Source organism: Macrotis lagotis, chromosome 6 (assembly GCF_037893015.1).
Source record: "Macrotis lagotis isolate mMagLag1 chromosome 6, bilby.v1.9.chrom.fasta, whole genome shotgun sequence".
Lineage (NCBI taxonomy): Eukaryota > Metazoa > Chordata > Mammalia > Peramelemorphia > Peramelidae > Macrotis > Macrotis lagotis.
In genome coordinates, this window is record NC_133663.1 from 208,013,837 (window position 1) to 208,031,867 (window position 18,031).

General features: G+C 35.9%; 1 protein-coding gene and 1 pseudogene across 1 annotated transcript in view; one reads left to right on the plus strand and one right to left on the minus strand.

The window, feature by feature from the left end:
- The window catches only part of CHMP2B (charged multivesicular body protein 2B), a 19,580-nt gene extending 14,082 nt beyond the window's left edge, over nt 1–5,498 (minus strand). The window contains exon 1 of the mRNA XM_074192288.1: nt 5,248–5,498. Within this exon, the coding sequence (XP_074048389.1) occupies nt 5,248–5,281 (34 nt within the window). The 5' untranslated portion in view covers nt 5,282–5,498. The remainder of the gene's footprint in view (nt 1–5,247) is intronic.
- On the plus strand, nt 5,280–16,335 carry LOC141492320 (heat shock 70 kDa protein 4L pseudogene; annotated as a pseudogene).
- The last annotated feature ends 1,696 nt before the right edge of the window (nt 16,336–18,031 follow it).

Here is an 18,031-nt window from a genome sequence, read left to right on the forward strand (position 1 = left end):
CAATTTAAACTCCTTGCTGGACATTTTAAAACTCATCACAACCTGGTCTTTCCCATCTTTTTAGTATTCTTATATGTTACTTCCCTCCAAGGACTCTAAGGTTGAGTCATACTGGTCAACTAGAACCTCCTCTCCCTGTGCTTTTGCACTGACTATCAATCATGCCTGAAATGCTCTCCCTACTCAAGAGAGTTCAAATGCCACCTTCTACAAGAAGACTTTCCCAGGCATTTTTTGATCATGTTTTCCTCTCTGAGGTTACCTTCCAACTACTCTATATGTATATATTCCCATTTATGTATCTGTTGTTTCCCCCAAAAGAATGGAAGCTCCTTGAGGGCAAAAGCTTTTTACTTTTTTGTATTCTAATTTTTAGTTTAGTATCTAGAACATAGTAAATTCTTAATACTGTTGATTAACAGTCACTACATTAAATTCTTGCAGAAGAAAATCGGAGAATTCCTACCCTAAAAGGTTAATTTTGAAAATCAGATATTTAATAGTGATTTACTTCACTTTGTTTACTTAAAGAATAAAAGATTGACTTCAAACAAATATCAAAGAACCACAAAGGTGGGGAACCAAGACAATGAGAAAATTGAAAATCATGCCATCTGAGATTAGCTGAAGAAAATGGGAAAAGTTAGCCTGAAAAAGTCACACAAACCTATCACACATTCAAACAATAATAGATGTCTCTAAATGAAATCTTTAAGTATTATGTCTCCCTGCCTCTAGTCTCTCCTCACTCCAATTCATCCTATACATAGTTGCCTAAAGAAAGGACTACTTGGTTTATCTTTTAAGGCTTTACACAACTTGACCCCAATCTATCTTTCTAATCTCACTGGACATTTTTCACCCTCCCACACTCAGCAATCCAATCAAATTGGTCTTCTTTCTGTTACAGACACATTAATCACCTCTATATTCTAAGTCTTTTATACTGACCTCCCTCTTTACCTCAAAGTCTCTCTTCCTCTAAGATACAGCTCAGGCACTATCTTCTGTATGATACCTTTTTGGATGCCAACATTTCTGAGTGTCCTCCCTAACAAATTACCTGTATTCAACCTTAAACTTGCTGATGATTGGATTTTAAACAAGAGTTTTGGCAGCTCACAGTGGGTAATTTCCACTGTTCATCTGGACAACAGTCAAGTTCTCTTTTGAGTAGCAAAAATGGGAGACTTGGATCTGTTCTGGCCAGGCAATTGTATTAAATATAAAAGCTAATGCTAGTATACTTGCTGGGGTCCTTTTCGGAGTTTCTTATTTTCCTACTCCGGTGAGGTTTTTATTTTGACCTTTTAAAAATGTTTTGCTCTATAAAATATTGAAAAAAGTTACTAGTATAAACAGCATATAAATATACATACACATCAATTCCTTGCCCATATTTCTATTTGTTGTTGCTCAGTCATTTTTCTTTCCTGACTCCTCATGATCCCATTTGTGAAGTTCATATTTATGCTGTACTTATTTTAATATGTACTTGCTGTGTCCTGTATGAGAATATAAACTCTTTGAAAATAAGGGGTTTCATTCTTCGTACTTGTATCTCAAGGATCATGAACAAAGCCTGGCACATGGTAGGTGCTTTATTCAGTAAGAAAAAACTGATTTAAGTATGCAGCATTGTACAGCTGGCCCTGGAGCCAGCAAGACTTGGAGTCAAACTCTATCCCCATATGCTATGGCAATATGACTTTTGGCAAGTCATTTAACCACCCAGTGCTCTAGACAACTTTCTAAGATTAGAAATTGCAGGGGATATTCTGACCTGCACAGGTAAAGGGAATTTCCTATACCAATGAAGTCACAGATTCAATTCCAGTTCTATGTTGGAGTAAACATTCAGTGGAGATGAGAATGATATATCCAAGATAAACAGTACTCCAAGAACCTAATACACATGGGTAGCTGAAAAAAAGTGCTCCAGTAATTTGTCAATTATGTGAGTATGATAAACACTAATGGCATCTTGAGTTATAAGTTCATACTTAGCTACAAAAATAGGTCATTATTATTAGTTCACTGAAGGAAAAGACATCTGTAATAATACTCTTCCCTCCCCACCCTACAAAGACTTTAAATTTATTTCCCAATTAAAAAAACAAAACAAAAACAAGTATTTGGCATTGTACTATTCTCATTATCAGTGTGATGGTTTATTCATTTTAAGCCAATATTGAATTAAACAAATTACTATGGAAGAAAATGTTAATTTTTGGTTAATTTGTAAGAACAGTATTTTTTAATGATTTATTACATAATGTATCTATCAACTGAAAGGAAAAAAAATCAAATTCTCTCAAGACATGTAAACTATAACACATTGTGCCTACAAATTATATATCAAGATTTCATTACAGCTGAAATAGATGAAAAGAGAGCATGCAACAAAAGGCTCTTATGATCAATAATCATTGAGTCAAAGGATTTATCTAGAAGAAATGCATAAAACAGCATTAAAAAGCATAATATATAGCCTCATTATTGCTTAGCCACAACACTTCCATCATCTCTAAGGGAAAAGAGAATTAAAAAAAAAATCAAAAACTTTAAATAACACCAGGAAGAAAAATTTAAAAAGCACTACATCAAATAATGAAAGAAAAAAAGATGGTGTTAAGAGCGTGATAGAACTTGAGGTGATTACTCAGGAAAACTAGCTGTCAAGTAGCTGTCCTAGTAGTTATTTTAAATAATTTGTTGAGGTAGACAATTTTAAACTTAGAATGTCTCCTTCTAAACACAGGTTTTAAATTTATGTACATATAAGAATGAAATAGTACCACACAAAAATCTCTAAGATGCCTTCATTAACAGATGTTAGAATAAACAGCATTTACTAAAGAATAATGAATTCAGTGACAATGGAATATATATGTGTTCTCACTGAACAACCATATTGTTCAGTGCTTCCATCTTTTTACTGGTTATCCTTACTGGCTTTTTCTTCCCCCTTTTTTTCTATTTGATGAGACTCCCTAAAAGCTCCCAAAAGAACTATGCAACTCAGCAATGTAGATAATAAAATCGATATAAGTTACTTTAAATTATTAACATAAAAGCTTCATAAATGTCCTAATTTTTATAAGAAAAATCCTTCTAAGGTGATTATCTGTTGAAAATATTAAAATTTTTATTCATTCCTTATCTTTATCCTTTTATCTTTATACACAATAAACTCTTAAATATTCATAATCCAAACTAATCAGAAACATGAAAAAAAAATTTCCTACAGTACTACAATGAGAGATGTCCAGAATTAGAGGCATTCACTAAAAGCCTGAAATGCTTCATAAAAGGAAGATTATGATAAAATCAGTAGTTAAACATCAAATATAATTAATGTATTCTAAGTTTTTAAGTTGGCAATCCATTCCAAAAATATAACTTTTAATTAACCAAAATTTAATAAAAACAAAACTACTGCAATCATTCTGAGCATATGGTTAAGAAATAAATGAATGGTAGAATTTTATCTTAGTGGTGAGAAATCATGATTCTACTGACATCTGAACAAATAAAACAAAAAGATACATGACCAGAAGAGAATAAAAGAATTATTTCCAAATCTGAACAGAACATTCTGTTTGTACCAACCACTGTGTGAGTATCACTGAATACCATTGCTTCTTTTGTAGTGGAGCTGATAAGACATGTTTCAAAGTGCTTCTTGGTTCTAACTACAACAGCATGTAAAAGATTAAATTTATTATATATTTCAAAATATTCTTATAATTCTGGCATGATGCCAGGGAGGGTGCAGTTATCTATATAAAAAGCTTTTTAAAAATGTAACAGTTCTTTAAGTCTAAAAAAAAGTTATTCAGAACATGAAAATACTTTAAAAATAATACTTTTTACAATTCATTATTTCATTTGTGCATTCTTAGTATCAAGGTCTTTGCAAGTAACAGGTGTTGAATGTTTGTTAAATTTCATAGAATTAAAGAGGTAATTATCAATTTTTTTCCAAATTCAAAGGTAAAAAATGTTTAACAATTTAAAAATTGATTTGTTATTAATAATTAAAATTCAAACTGTTTAATGAATATATGAAATAGAAATATAGGCAAGAATAAGTAGACAGTATACATATTTGCTCACTTTTTCCTATGTTAACCACTTGAGGTATTATTAATAGGTTTTAAAAAATCCTCTAAAACTTTCAAGGAAGTTTTTTAAATAGGCATATTATCCTTCCTCTTTTCTGTCACTAGTAAGTGGTAATAAAGCCATGAAGAAAATGACTTTTGACACCACTTCATAAATATGGGAGGATATAATAAAGTGGACAAAGCCATTACTTTGAGTGGATCCAAAATTAAACATTGAAGTAATTAAGTAACCCAGAGTGCTCTTCCACAAGCATTTATTTGAGTCCCTCCTTAAAGAGTGGTACAAAGGGGGGAAAAAAAATCAGACTCTAGAAGCAGAGGATCTGGATTCAAATCCCAGTACTGGTCTTTCATTCCCAGTGTGTATTTGGGAAAATATTAAACGCCCTACCTGGCTTCCTTCCCAAGAACTTAACTGTGATGGGTTTGGACCAGACAACCTCAGAGACCTTATCCACCTTTAGCCCTTTGATTCTGAGAGTATCCTCAGGTTTTCACACACCCACCCTTCCAGTACTGATGGTTCCTGAAGCAGTTCAGCCCAAAGATCAAGATACAAACCCAACACAAACACATAAAGAAATTACATACATAGCAGTAATACATCGCATATCAATCATTTACTAAGAGCCTACTCTGTGTCAGGTATATGTAACTAAATACACGTAATTTTGGACTTGACCACTGCGGTCATTGTTTTTGCTGGACTAGACTTTTCTGTTAGAAAGGGTTTTTTTCCCCCCAACTTTTTTTTTCCCGGAGGGGAGAAAATGGAGGGAGATAAAGTTCAATGTTCAATTGAATCTGTTTTAATGAGTGAAACGCTCAACTCTGAAGGGGCTGCGTGGGTCTCACTGTCTCCCCACAAACGCCGCGGAGGGGGCTACCCTGGCCCAGGCCGCTGCCCCCGTGACCCCTGCCCCCGTGACCCCAGCCGGAGGTGTGAAGTCACTTGTGGAAGCGCTAGTCCCGCCTCCCACGGCAGGAGCAGGAAGTGCCGGCGGCCCCCACCCCGCCCCCACCCCGGCCGGTTTCTCCCCCCAGGGGCAGCCGGGATACAGGCGGACCCGGAGCTGCTCCCGCACCCAGCGCGGGGCCCCCGGAACCCCAAACTTACCATCTACCGTCTTCTTCTTGAAAAGAGAGGCCATGATCACAGACCCCCGCTCCGACGCGGCGGGCTGGGCTAGGTTAGCAAAACGCCGGTGGATCCCCTGGATCGGAGTGGACGGGGGGGGGACGGGTCACAGGCCCCTGGACCGCTGGTGGGGGGTGCGGGGGTCTGCGCCGCCGGTCCGCCGCTGCCGCCCAGCTGAGAGCTCAGGTGACCGGGAAAGGAGCAAACACACTTTTTTTTTTTGAAGAAGTGGGTCTCCCCGCCCAGGCGCCTGCGCGTTGGAGCTGCAGAGCCTGCGTAGGGGCGAGACTGACGCCGAAGCCTTCCGGGCGCTGCCCTTCTTTCTGCCAGGCCCGCCCCTCCTTTCCCCAGCCCCTCGGCGACCTCGGGACGGCGCGGAGCCCGCGGGCGGGGGTCCTCGGGGCCCGGGAGGCCCGCTAGAGCAGGGGCTGCGGCGGCAGCGGACGCTCGGCGCGGAGCCCGCGGGCGGGGGTCCTCGGGGCCCGGGAGGCCCGCAAGAGCAGGGGCTGCGGCGGCAGCGGACGCTCGGCGCGGCGCCCGCGGGCAGGGGTCCTCGGGGCCCGGCAGGCCCGCAAGAGCAGGGGCTGCGACGGCAGCGGACGCTCGGCGCGGGGCCCGCGGGCGGGGGTCCTCGGGGCCCGGGAGGTGCTAGAAATGGGCCGCCCCGAGAGCGGGCCCCGGGCCAGCAGCTTTTGCTCCCTCCTGTTCTCTTCTCCCTGACTCGGTGTGTCACACAGACACACACACACTTTCTGATGTCATTCTTCCTGTATAACCTGAGTCACCAGTCTAGGCCAGGTGAGAGGGCGGTGGCCTCCTGGCCAGACCTTCTTCCCGGACCCCCGAGGACCTTCCTTTCCAGGTGCCTTTCCCTGTGCGGCCCAGACTGCTCTGTTTTCTAACCTTCTAGAGTGGGAGCATGCACTCTGCAATCTGAGCTTTAAAACCTAACCCCTGATGACCTGGGAAAGTCACCGAACACTTTGAGCCTCTGTTTCCAGAGGTGTAAGGGGTGGGGGGGACTTAATTCCACATCCTGCTCCTTACTTTGGTAAGTGACATTATTTGTAAGCACGTTTGCAGCCCAGTTTTAAAAAAAACCAAACTCATTAGTTTAGGTGATATTTGAAAATGCTTATGACGTGCCAGGCACAACGAAATGCATCATATTACGTGCATAATAACGACCAGTTTTTATTTGTTGCTTAAAATATATTATCTCTTGATCCCAAAAAGAAGCCGATGAGATAGGCGTTGTTATGGTCCCCCTGCTGACCTCTGATGAAACATTTCTTCTTTGGGGGAGTTCACTGGAGAGTACTATAAATCTGGAGAACTGTATAGTTCCCCAGTGGCAGCTGGAAGCCTTACAGGAGAAGGAAGGAGTTATTTTGACTGCTTTTGTGCTCAACTGTGTTTTTCTTCTAATGAAAATAAAACCTTTCAAATTTGAAGGGAATAAAAAAAAGAGAAGAGCAGATAAAGTGATTTGCCCCATGGTTACATTTGGGTGAGGGAAGATTGGAATCTAGGTCTTCCTAGCACTGATTTCTTGCATCCTAGTCAGCTTGCTGCCTTGAAACTGGTTTTTAATTCTGTAATAAGAAAAATTTAATGCTTATTTTGAGTGGATTTTATTGGTATGGTGCTCAACACTGATGGCTTATCCATTGCGTGGGTAACCTACTAAAAAAGGAAGAAAAGAAAGCTTTTTTTTTATCATAGAAAAGGTAAAAAAGTCATTTAAAAATCTATAGCAACATTAAAGGGGAATAATTGGATCAAATAGTTTCATTTTAATCATTTTATTAATACTGCTTTCCTATTTATTTTTGTTTAAAAAATTTTGAAAATGCTAGCTCTCAGATCTCAGATAATTTCTCCCATATATGAGTACTGATGTGAAAGGCACTCTAAATATTTAAGTATAAATATCAGGTACCTCTGGATTTATAAATAGTGTCTCAGATTTTTTTTTTAATCATTTGAAAAAAATTGAAGTTCCTTACTTTTTTCTTTTGTCCTAATAAGACAGGAAAGGCTAGGTTAATGTGGCCCATAAGGCCTCCCATAATACTACCACTGAGAATTGTCAATCAATCTGTTCATGGAAAAGTTTCTTATGATGACTTATAACAGGATGCAATTTGTAATGATTTTTTTCTTTTCATGTTCTGACTCTGTGTGTGTATATATCTGTGTTCTGTGTAGTGGGGCTATGTGAGAGGGAAGGACCACAGCTAGATTATTGTTCATGTGCAAAAATAGCACAATTATCTTCAAGGAGGTAAGAGTCAAGAAGCTATCACATGTGTACTCATTCCAGCTGTAGTCACTCTTGTTTTATGGCCCCTCTAAACACCCCCCACTGATTCTAATGTATTGGTTGGGAATGTGCCAATATGCTCAGTGGCAACCAGATGTAAGACCCACACAAAGTGCACACAGCAGGAGCAAAAAAGCAGGGCTCCATCATTTCCAATAAGTTGTTAATTTAAAAGTATGCATTCTATTTAAGTTTAAACATCAATAAGGATGAGATTCCCAAGGCTGAAATTCACAGATTCAAGAGCATGGAAGTTTTGGGAAACCAAAATATCATAAACTGGATGATAGTGATGATTTACTTGTGAGCAGTTTTGCCTTATGCAAACATATAGAACTGTACTAACCTTTAGAAATAAAAAAAATTGAATGGTGCCAATATAAAAAAAATTACTGAGACTGTATTTTGTACCTTGTGTAAAACATGGTCCTGCATTTTAAACATTCTCAGGAGGAAATCAAGGAACCTGAGTATGGAAGCATGGTGTAGAACTTTTTGGTGAAGAGGCTAGAGACAAGGCACAAGCAATATTTGTCATAGGGATATGGCAAATAAACCACCCTAACCTGTCAATATCCCTAATGAATATTAATACAAAAATCTTTAATAAAATTTTAGCAGTGAGACTATAGCAAGTTATTTCTAGGATAATACACTGATCAGGTAGGATTTATATCAGGTAGGCAGGGATGGTTCAATAATGGGAAAACATTCAACATAACTGAACATATCAATAGCAAAACCAACAAAAATCTTATGATTATCTCAGTGGATGCTGAAAAAGCCTTTTCTAAAATATACCATCCATTCCTATTAAAAACACTAAAAAAAGTTTAGAAATAAATGGAGTCTTCTTTAAAATAATAAATAGTATTCATCTAAAACCACCAACAAATACATGTAATAGGAATAAACTTGGAACATTTCCAATAAAATAAGGGTGAAACAAGGATGCCCATTATCACCATTACTATTCAATATAGTGGTAGAAATGCTAGCTATAGCAATAAGAGAAGAAAAAGAAATTGAAGGAATCAGAATTGGTAATAAGGAAGCAAAGCATGATGGTAAACTTAGAGACCCCTATCTATCAGATCTATGGAAAGAGGATAAACTTAATGGCCAAACAAGAATTAGAGCACATTATAAACTTCAAAATTAATGATTTTGACTATTAAAACATTTTTTGCCCTAATAAAATAAATGCTGCCAAAATTAGAAGGAAAGCAGAAAGCTGGAAAACAATCTTTACAACTAGGAGTTCTGCTAAAGGTCTCATTTCTAAAATATATAGAGAATTGCATCAAATGTATAAGATTACAAGTCATTTTCCAATTGATAAATAGTCAAAGGATATGAATAGACAGTTTTCAAATGAAGAAATTAAAACTATATATAATCATATGAAGAAATGCTTGAAATCATTATTGATTAGAGAAATGCAAATTAAAACAACTGTGAGGTATCACCTCACACCTAGAAGATTGGCCAAGATGAGAGAAAGGGAAAATGATCAATGGTGGAGAGGTTGGGGGAGGATTGGGACATTAATGCATTGCCGATGGAGATGTGAACAGATCCAACCATTCTGGAGAGCGATATAGAACTATGCCCAAAGAGCAATAAATATGTTCATTCCCTTTGATCCAGTAATTTCAGTTCTAGGCCTATATCCAGAAGAAATCATAAAAAATGGGAAAAAGTCCCACATGTCTAAAATATTCATAGCAGCTTTTTTTGTAGTGGCAAAAAATTGGAAATTGAGGGATTGCCTTTCAATTGGAGAATGGCTAAACAAGTAATGGTACATGAATACTATGGAATATTATTGTTCTATAAGATACCATAAATGGTTGGACTCTAGAGAATCATGGAATGAGTTATAGGATCTATTGTTGAGCAAAGCGAGCAGTACCAAGAGAACAATGCACACATTAACAAGAACATTGTGAGATGATCAACCTTGATGAATGGCTCCTCTCAGCAGTTCAGAGAGCTAGGGCAACTGTATTAGACCATCTATGGACGATGTTATCCCCATCCAGTGGAAGAAAAACAGAACAAAACAAAGCAAAACCAAAAAAAAATTATAAAAATTATCTCATCTATCTCTTTCCCTTAATCCTAATTTTTCATTTTAAAATTATTAATCTGTAAACATGTTTATCAAAAATATGTATGTAAAATACTAACCTGTTTGCCACTGAGGGGAGGGGGGTGGGAAGGGAGGGTGGAAGGAAATTTTCTTACTTTAAGAGTATACGTGTACATATGGATGAAAAACAATAAAAATGTGACCAAAAAAACCTTTTGAGGGAACTCTTTTTCAAAATTGAGGAAATTGAGTAAATTTATAGGCAGCAGGGAAGAAACCATGCTTCTGTGGTTTAGAAAGACTGAATTCAGATGAAGAAAGGAGTGAAGAGAATATGGGGTAAAGAATATAAGCAGAAGGTTTCACCCATGAGAGGAGGAGGCCACCTTAGCCTATGTGATCAAAGGAGGTGAAAAAATGTAAAAATAGAAGTTTGGATTATAAAAAATATTCATAATAGGTGATCTGTTTCTCAGAAAAGTTGGTGTTAATTTCATGTTAGGAAAGAGGTGAGCAGAATTTGGTATCTTCGTTAAGAAAAAGGAAAAAAGTTTGAGACAGCTCATTTGGGAAGTATGATAAGGAGCCAATCAGAGAAGGATAAAGGAATTTAATGTCCATTTGTTATTGTATAATAATAGATTCAGTCATCAGGGTTGTTATATGATTTCTTTCAGGAGAATTCAGCAATTCAGAAATCAGAGTGGAAAAGAGAAATGATAAAGGTAGCCTAGTATCAAAGATTATCAGAATGTGAGTAGGGGAAGAAGAAGGGAACAGAAACAAAAGCATTGTGGACAGCATATAGTTGAACTGGGTACCTCTAAGAACTGGATACCATTAAGAATGTGAAGGAAGTAAAATAATAAAAGATTTGGAGTGATGGGCTAGATTTTGTGATTTTAAAAAATAAATTTAGAATTAGAGGGGCAGAGGAAAATAGGTCAGGAGATTGTAATCAGTATATTTTCAGATTTCAGTCATGTAGGCAAAACAGTTTAGAGTGATGAGGTCTAAGAGATAATCACTACTCTGGATATCTGAAGTAGAGTAGAGAAATAAAAGCCATTGGGTTAGAGACAAAGTAGTCTTTAAAGTCAAAAGCAATAGAAGAATTCTTTGAGAAGGTGCTGAACTCATGGAGAAAGGAGGGGGAAATTACTTAGAGATATGGACAAGATGGTACAATCAGCAAGTTTTTATTAAATTTTACTATGTGCCAAAATGTGCTTAAAAGCTGGACACATATGTATACACAAATAGTTGTTCACCTTTCATTTCTCAAAGAGGATATGGGGTCCTATTTTGTCTAATCTACCAAAAAAAATCCACAGAAGCAGAATTCTAGACCAGCAACACTTTATTTAAAGGATCCATAGACCCCCTAATAAAATGGACCTCAGATTTTCCTCATGATCTAAGATGCCCCCTAGTCCCCAGGGTCTTATTTCTAAAGAGTTTGATACACAAATACTTAGAAGGGGCAAAGTTAGATTTCACTGGTTGATAGGCCTTGCTCCTGAGAGTCAAAAATGATGTTGGAGGAAGAAGGGGTCACAGGTTGGGCAAAGTATGAGGCATGTATTCTGATTAAGTGAATGTAAGATAGTTGGGCTCTTTCTCAAGTTGGGCAAGAGGAGATGGTATAGATAGTACAGGGATACCAAAACAAATTGGGGTCTTTCTATATCACACCAAAGTTTTCCACTGACATTGTATTTGGACTTTTGAATAAAAGAGATTGGCGATATCTTTGTCAGCATTCTTGTGGTTAGGCAAGTGAATTTATAATCTAGGGCCTACTATACAAAACATAGAATCATTTCTCCTATGGAATCATAGCAAACTGAATAATACTGATTGGAGATAGTTTGGAATAAAATAGAGGGTCTAAATTTATCGTTTCTCTCAAGGACCAATGACAGGGTGGTATCCTGACTTATTTATGAATTGAGTTTGTGGATTTGTGAGGTAGAGTTGCTCAAGGTTATAAGCCTCATTCTCTCTCTTGCATTGTCATCAAAGTCTAGTGGCAGAACAAAACTCAAGATGACTGGCAATGGCCTGGGGAAGTAGTGCATGATCTTGGTGTCTTCAGTGTTTAACCAAATTCTCAGTGTTCCACAGCACTTACTTCTGCTGCCTTTGTGGCCATTGAAACAAATTGTTCTCATTCACCTATTCTGCTGGGGAAATTTTCACATATCTGGGATAGAGATCCCCTAACTTATCAACAAGCTTGAGGCTTGTTGGTTAGCCTCACCTTGTTTAACCTGCCTGCTGAAATACACCTGGGTGCATATGCTACAACTTCTTGGATCCACAAGAGATAGGTGACAGGTGGACACCAAAGATGGATGAGTAGCCTTGAAAAGGGCTTGCCAGAGATGTTAGTCCTTCCTAAATGTCCCATACAGCCCTTTATAAGAACTTCAAAGGAGTAGCTGCTAAGATGACATCTGAGTGAGACTTTGGAAGTGACAGGGCTTAGGAAGAAGAAAATCTGACTACTCTTTCCTAGACCTATGTGCCAAGGATGTAAGGTGAGAGAACAAGTGAGCCTCCAGCTGCTTACAATGAACCTCACATACACATAGTCACACATGCACATAAATTCATACATAATATTTATACATATATATATATCACAGAAAGGATTATCTGAGTTCTAGAAGATGGAAAAAATGATAATACTAAAGTTTCATATGGGACCACATAGCTGTGTTTGAATCTGGGTATCCATATGCTAGATTGATATGTGATAAAGGAAAAATCGAATCACCATTGGTTTTGTGGAATAGTAAAAGGTGATAATAAGTAAATATTCTTTTGAGAATGAAATGATAACGAAAAACGTTCAGTAAGAATTTCTTGCTCCGTTTTCAAAAGTCATTACCTTTCACATGAAAGAACCATTTGTCTTAGAAGCATATTATACTCAGTGATGGGATTCAACCCATTCACACCAGTTTGGCAGAACCTAATTTTATGTTGAGTTTGATGAACCAGTTGTTAAAATGGTATTTGTAATCAGAGTTCTCTCTGAGGTGGGCAGCTGCCCAATGTGGAAATCACAAATTTACATTCCTTACTCTTTTTAAACATTCATTTATGCAACAGTGTTTTCTAAGGACCCATAGTAATGTTCATTCTGTCTACAGATTGATGGAACTATGCTTGTGGTATTTATTTATTCATTTCTTAAAACTCATTGTACCTTTGATGAAATACTACATTTTAATTCCTTCATTTTTGTTACTTCAATAAACAAACATAAAATAAAGACAAAAAGTTCCAAACAACCAGGAAGTGACAAATTTTTTTTTTCCCATTTTGTATTATGCCTAAAATTCTCCCAAGACGTTATGAGTGCCCTGGTGTTCCCTGGATGGTGAAACCAATAGGAAACTGGGACACAATTAACCAATAAAACTATAGATTTCAGGAGTTATCTTATTGTCCATTTCAGAAACCAATGGAAGTAGAAGAAAAAAGGAGAATAGTTAGAATGAGTTTTGATTGCGTTTCTGTCCAAACATTGGCTGCTTTTGGTTCCATAAGGATACATTTGCTTACTGGGAGTAATATAACATAATCTAGTTTTGTGTACTTCTTATATTGTTCTCGTTTGACTGTTAAATGCATGAAATATTAAACTAATTTTCAGTATATCTTTTTGTATACTTAAAATGGTCACTGGCTCAGAGAACCAGTTATTTATATAGCCTCTTCAGTGTGACTAGTGCAACAGTAATTGAGAAGCAAAGTCTGGAAGGGGATCACCTAAGGAAACAGAGTAATCATTTAAGAATGAAGGTAAAGAGGAGATGAATAAAATGCAGGTTGACCAAGAACAGCATTATAAAAACATGCTGAGAAGAGGAAATTGGTTATACAGATGTCAAAATAAAGGCAGCACCTTCAGACCAACAAAAGTAAGCAAACCAGAACACTTCAAAAAAAAAAAGTAAGTCAAGAGTACTCGATCTGCCTATCCAGAGTAGCCCATACAGACAGCTGGGCCAGGATGTCATCAACAATTGCATAGAGAATGAGGGAAAGATGATCAGGCAGAACAAATTAGAGAAAGAAAGAAATGATGCCAAGAATGCTGTTTTAGAGTATGTATATGATTTCAGAGACAGGCCATGCAAAAACTTGTCACTGCAGAAGATAGTAAACTGGCTTCAATGTTGGAAAATACAAAAAAAATGACTTTATGAAAATGGAGCAGCCCAACCAAATTAAATTTATGTAGATAAACTTCAGGAATTAAAGAAATTTGACTAACCTATTCAAATTAAGTACATAGAACTAGAAGAGACCAAAAAATTTAATTGACTTGGGAAAGGGGATCCAGCTACTTATGAAAGTGGTAGGGGCATTTAAAAATAAGAATGTAAAATATGATCATTTATATGCTGCTAATATGGAAAAACTGGGCAAATTTAAAATTTATCATTGAAGCCATGAATTGGTTGAACGATAAGATGAATGCATTAGAACAATTAAACCTCACTCAAGATCCTATGGTGAAAGTAATGAAATAGTTGTGAAATCCAAGAAGGTGGATAATTTTTGTAACCCTATCATTTACAGGGCCAAACCCATGGTCCATGTGTCTGAAGACCAAGTAAAAGTGAATGGTGAACACAATAGATCAATGAATAGATAGAATGGGACTGAAATTAAGCCTGACACAACCAAGGAAAACTCCCCACATATTCAACCTTCAGGAGAGATGAAAGTGGACTAAGTCACCAGGTGTCATAAATTCAGACAATGCAAGTAACCCGTAGATCCGTTCTTCTTTGTATCTGGGATACCTAACAGATATTTCGTTATTTTTGGTTCTTTTTGTCATTTGTTCTTTGAAGTAATTTTGAAAAGTGTTTAATACTGAATGTGCTTCTGATATTCATTATTTTAGCTGAATAGATTGTATTAGTCAGTTTAAGCTTTTCTTGATGAGTATTTTTCTCAGACTTTCAAAGCCCTTAGAAAGACAGCAAAAATCTACTTTATTTAAAATTTCTCTTGAGGATAATCCTCAGCTCCTTTTTTTCAGGAAAGGACACTGTTTTGCACTATTAATGTGAAAGTGTAAATTTAATTGCATTTTTACTCTTTGAAAAAATATAATTGAAGTGACTTAAAGTCATTGACACACTGATTGTTTTCTAGTTATTGTATTGTTATAATTTAAATATTAAAACAAGAGGTTAGCTGAAAAATATAATACACTGATCTTTCCTTAGTGTCCAGCACATAGTAGGTACTTACTAAATGCTTGCATGATTGATCACTGTTTCATTACTCTGCTATATGTTGTGAGACTGTTTTGTAGGCAAAAACTACCATATAACTGTGAAGTGGAAGTAAATAGGATGTCATTTCAATGCTGAGGTAGTTTGAGCTTTCAGTTTTGTTCTGATTCAGTAGTTTAGAAAATAGGTTCAATACTGATTCAAACTGGTTCATTAAATGTCTTTTTTGGGGGAAAAAAGTTTCAATTTGCAGTTTAGAAAAGAGATACACAAAATACACCTATGTGTGTTATTTGCATTGAGTTAAATTCAAAATTTAGCACATTATATGGGTCTGTTCCATTTTTCATTCTTGACTTGGTTAAGTTCAAATCTCTGCTAATTCATTCTTGCTTACTCTTTCCTGCTACTTCAACTAAAACACTTAAGAGTGATTCTACTTTATACTGAATATTGTGAGACAAGGCTAGTCATAGATAACACTGTGACAGATTATTTACTTTCTAAAACATAAACCCTGCTCTGTGAAGCTCATTTTTAGCCTCACTATTTCATTTTATGAGCAATTTCCTCCTTTTCTCTACCTGTTTGATGCAATTCCTCTTAAGATAGTGTCTGCAATCAGTCATGCGCACTTTAAAGTGAATTTAAGTCAAGATGTTACCTAGGTATAACCTTATCGAATCCTATCTCATTGAGAAATTTTAAACTCCTGAGTGGTTTTGTGGAGAAATTTGTTGGGAGAGGGGGGACCATATGCTACCAAAATCAAGCAATGGAAGCATCTACATATTATACCTACAGGTAGAATTAGCCCTGCAATAAGCTTTTGATGTGTCTAAGTAAGCATATGTTCTTATTTTGAATAACAAAATGAGTTCAGTGACATTTAGATGTTTCACAGTATTGGGTAAAATTGATGGTATTCAAGAATGACTCTAAAAATCATGGATATTTTATATAGATTCAAAACCTGTTCCATAAATTCTTTGGTTTTTAGTTTTTGCTACTTAAAAGTATTTCCAAAAGAAAGTTGATATATTTTGTAAATATGAATGGGCAGCCATGCAGGTACTTATTCAATTAAGAAATCAGACTAAGCATACTGAATAAGAATATTTAGACTTGTAAAATGACTATGTAGTTTGAAACAGTTCAAGTATTATTTGAAATGTATAGCAATATAATCATTAAAAAATAAAAAAGCTAAATTATACCCTGATTGAATTGTAAATGAGCAAATTGAGTTGTAGATGTACTCTCTGGCATTGTACAATATTAACTTATGTTTGCTGTTTAATATAGCATTTAACTACTTTGATAGACCTAAATACCAAGTAATGAATTTTATTCTCTTTAACAAAAATAGATTTGAAGAACAAGCTCACATTCTATTAGAAATAAATGTGAAAACCCAGAGGGAGGGAGGGAAGGAGGGAGCATTCTAGAGAAGGTAATACTGAAATAATATGTAACTATTGATAATTTGGTTAAACATACTGTACTTTTCGTTCCTAAATGTTCAATTTAATATGAACCCCACTTGAGGCCCTGTCTAAATGGTTTCCCATTATAACTCCAAAACTATCTGATCATTAAATGAAAAAAAAAATCTCAAGACTATATTTCATGTAATAAATATAGGAAAATGTTTAAAATTTGGATTGTTATACTTACTGGAAGAATATTCAAATAGGTAAGTGATATCATTAACTCAAGTTCCATCAAATGATATAAATTGAAAGTCATCCTTGACTGCTCATCTTGATTGACTCTTGTGCTTCCTTCTGAAAATTCATCAACAGAATGTTGAACGTCTTCCTCTTTTTGACATTATAACAATTGGCCTGTCATCCCTTACTCCTGTCATGATATTAGCCTATATTCTTGTCCTAACATACAATTGCATATTCACTTTCTTCTTTGTAGTTTACTGTACACAAAGGGACATGTGCCTCTCCATTGTCTTGGGTGATATTAATTTTTAGTTCTTTAATGTTAATGATGTTTTATTTGTTGCTGCCATATAGCAATACTAGTGATATGTTGATGTTGAAAAAAATGGGCCTTTATCTTCATAAGAAACTTCAGATGAATAAAAAAGATTTGCAATTTTCTTAAAACAATGTGACTCATTGTTTTCCTCTTGTTCAAGTATGAGTTAGATGTTTGGTAACGGAGTTTTCTGGGTTCTTTTGATCTCTTTATTGAAGCAATTAACTTTTGGTTTTAACTTCCTTATGATATTATTGTAGTTCGTATTGATGTAATTTCCTTCATTCAGACAGTATAAGATACAATAAACCAAATCAGTACAAAATCTGATACTTGATGCCTTTAATACCAAAGATATGAAAAGATGAGAATTAAGGGGAAACATGTTGAAAAGGATTGTCCAGGAATAAACAATGATTAACTACAAAGAAGCTTCACATTTCTATATAACATATTTGTTTTTAAAAATCAAAAGATTTTGAACATGGAAAGGGCCAAACAATACATAAAGAAAGATGTCATTTTGACAGACAGAAAAAATTTATTATTAATGTAGGAATTATTCCTGAACCAGCTATTTATGTTTAATTAGTCTATCAGTTTGTTAGAGATAAGATTAGAATTATTTTTAAAAGAAGAATGAGAAAAATATATATATACAGATGAAGTGATTTAAACTTGGATTGTTTAAACAAGTAGTTAAAAAGTAAAATTAGCAAATAGGCAACAGAAATGATGCAGACACTGACAATATTAATTTTATCTAGAAATTTAACTAATTTCCTTAGGAGAATAGTAACATATTAGTCAACAAGCTAATATAATATAAATAATATAATACATATCTAATATACTATTTCAAAATGACTTTACTTGTCAAATGGAGAGGAATGTGCCAGATTAGAATGTAAACTTATTTGTAAAACATTATGAAAAAGTATAATGGTTAGTTATAAGCAATATATTCTTCCAAAACAGGAAAAACAGTGGAGGTTAAAGCCAATTTAAAGAAAATCTGGCAAAGTATTATTTGACAATTCTCAAATAAGTGAAGGATTTGTGAGTTCTCATAATAGCAAG